This window comes from Eimeria tenella, genomic scaffold, assembly GCF_000499545.2.
Source record: "Eimeria tenella Houghton genomic scaffold, Eth_scaff1777, whole genome shotgun sequence".
NCBI lineage: Eukaryota > Apicomplexa > Conoidasida > Eucoccidiorida > Eimeriidae > Eimeria > Eimeria tenella.
In genome coordinates this window covers 884-1,255 of record NW_013541606.1, presented here as the reverse complement: position 1 = coordinate 1,255, position 372 = coordinate 884, and the positions used below count along the sequence as shown (strand labels likewise).

At 59.4% G+C, this 372-nt stretch overlaps 1 protein-coding gene across 1 annotated transcript in view; it reads right to left on the bottom strand.

Annotated features, from left to right (window-relative positions):
• Positions 1 to 372, bottom strand: part of ETH_00043530 (SWIB/MDM2 domain-containing protein, putative) — a gene marked incomplete at both ends in the record, with an annotated part of 985 nt that overhangs the window by 151 nt on the left and 462 nt on the right. Inside the window, one exon of the mRNA XM_013373825.1 lies at positions 3 to 370. Within this exon, the coding sequence (XP_013229279.1) occupies positions 3 to 370 (368 nt within the window). The remainder of the gene's footprint in view (positions 1 to 2; positions 371 to 372) is intronic.

Genomic DNA, 372 nt, shown 5'->3' with positions numbered 1-372 from the left:
CTCCCCCCGCTGCTTCCGCTGCTGCTTCTTGCGCGCGATCGTCTTGCTGCTGCTGCTGCTGCTGCAGGTCCTTGCTGCTGCTGCTCCTCCTTCTTCAGCTCCTGCTTTTTGGCAGCAGCAGCTTCAGCAGCAGGCGCTGCAGCAGCCTCCGCTCCCCCCTCAGCAGCAGCAGCAGCAGCAGCAAGGTCCTGCTGCTCAGTGTAGATGAGATGCGGCAGCAGCAATCTGTTGATGTCGGAAAAAAGATTAACTTTTTGGAGGCCCCCAAAAAGCTGCTGCAGCGGCTCGTCGCAGCAAATAGTGTGGGGGTCTCCTTGCTGCTGCAGCTGCTGCTGCTTCGCGTACTTCCAGAGGCCCCTTATCACATCCACT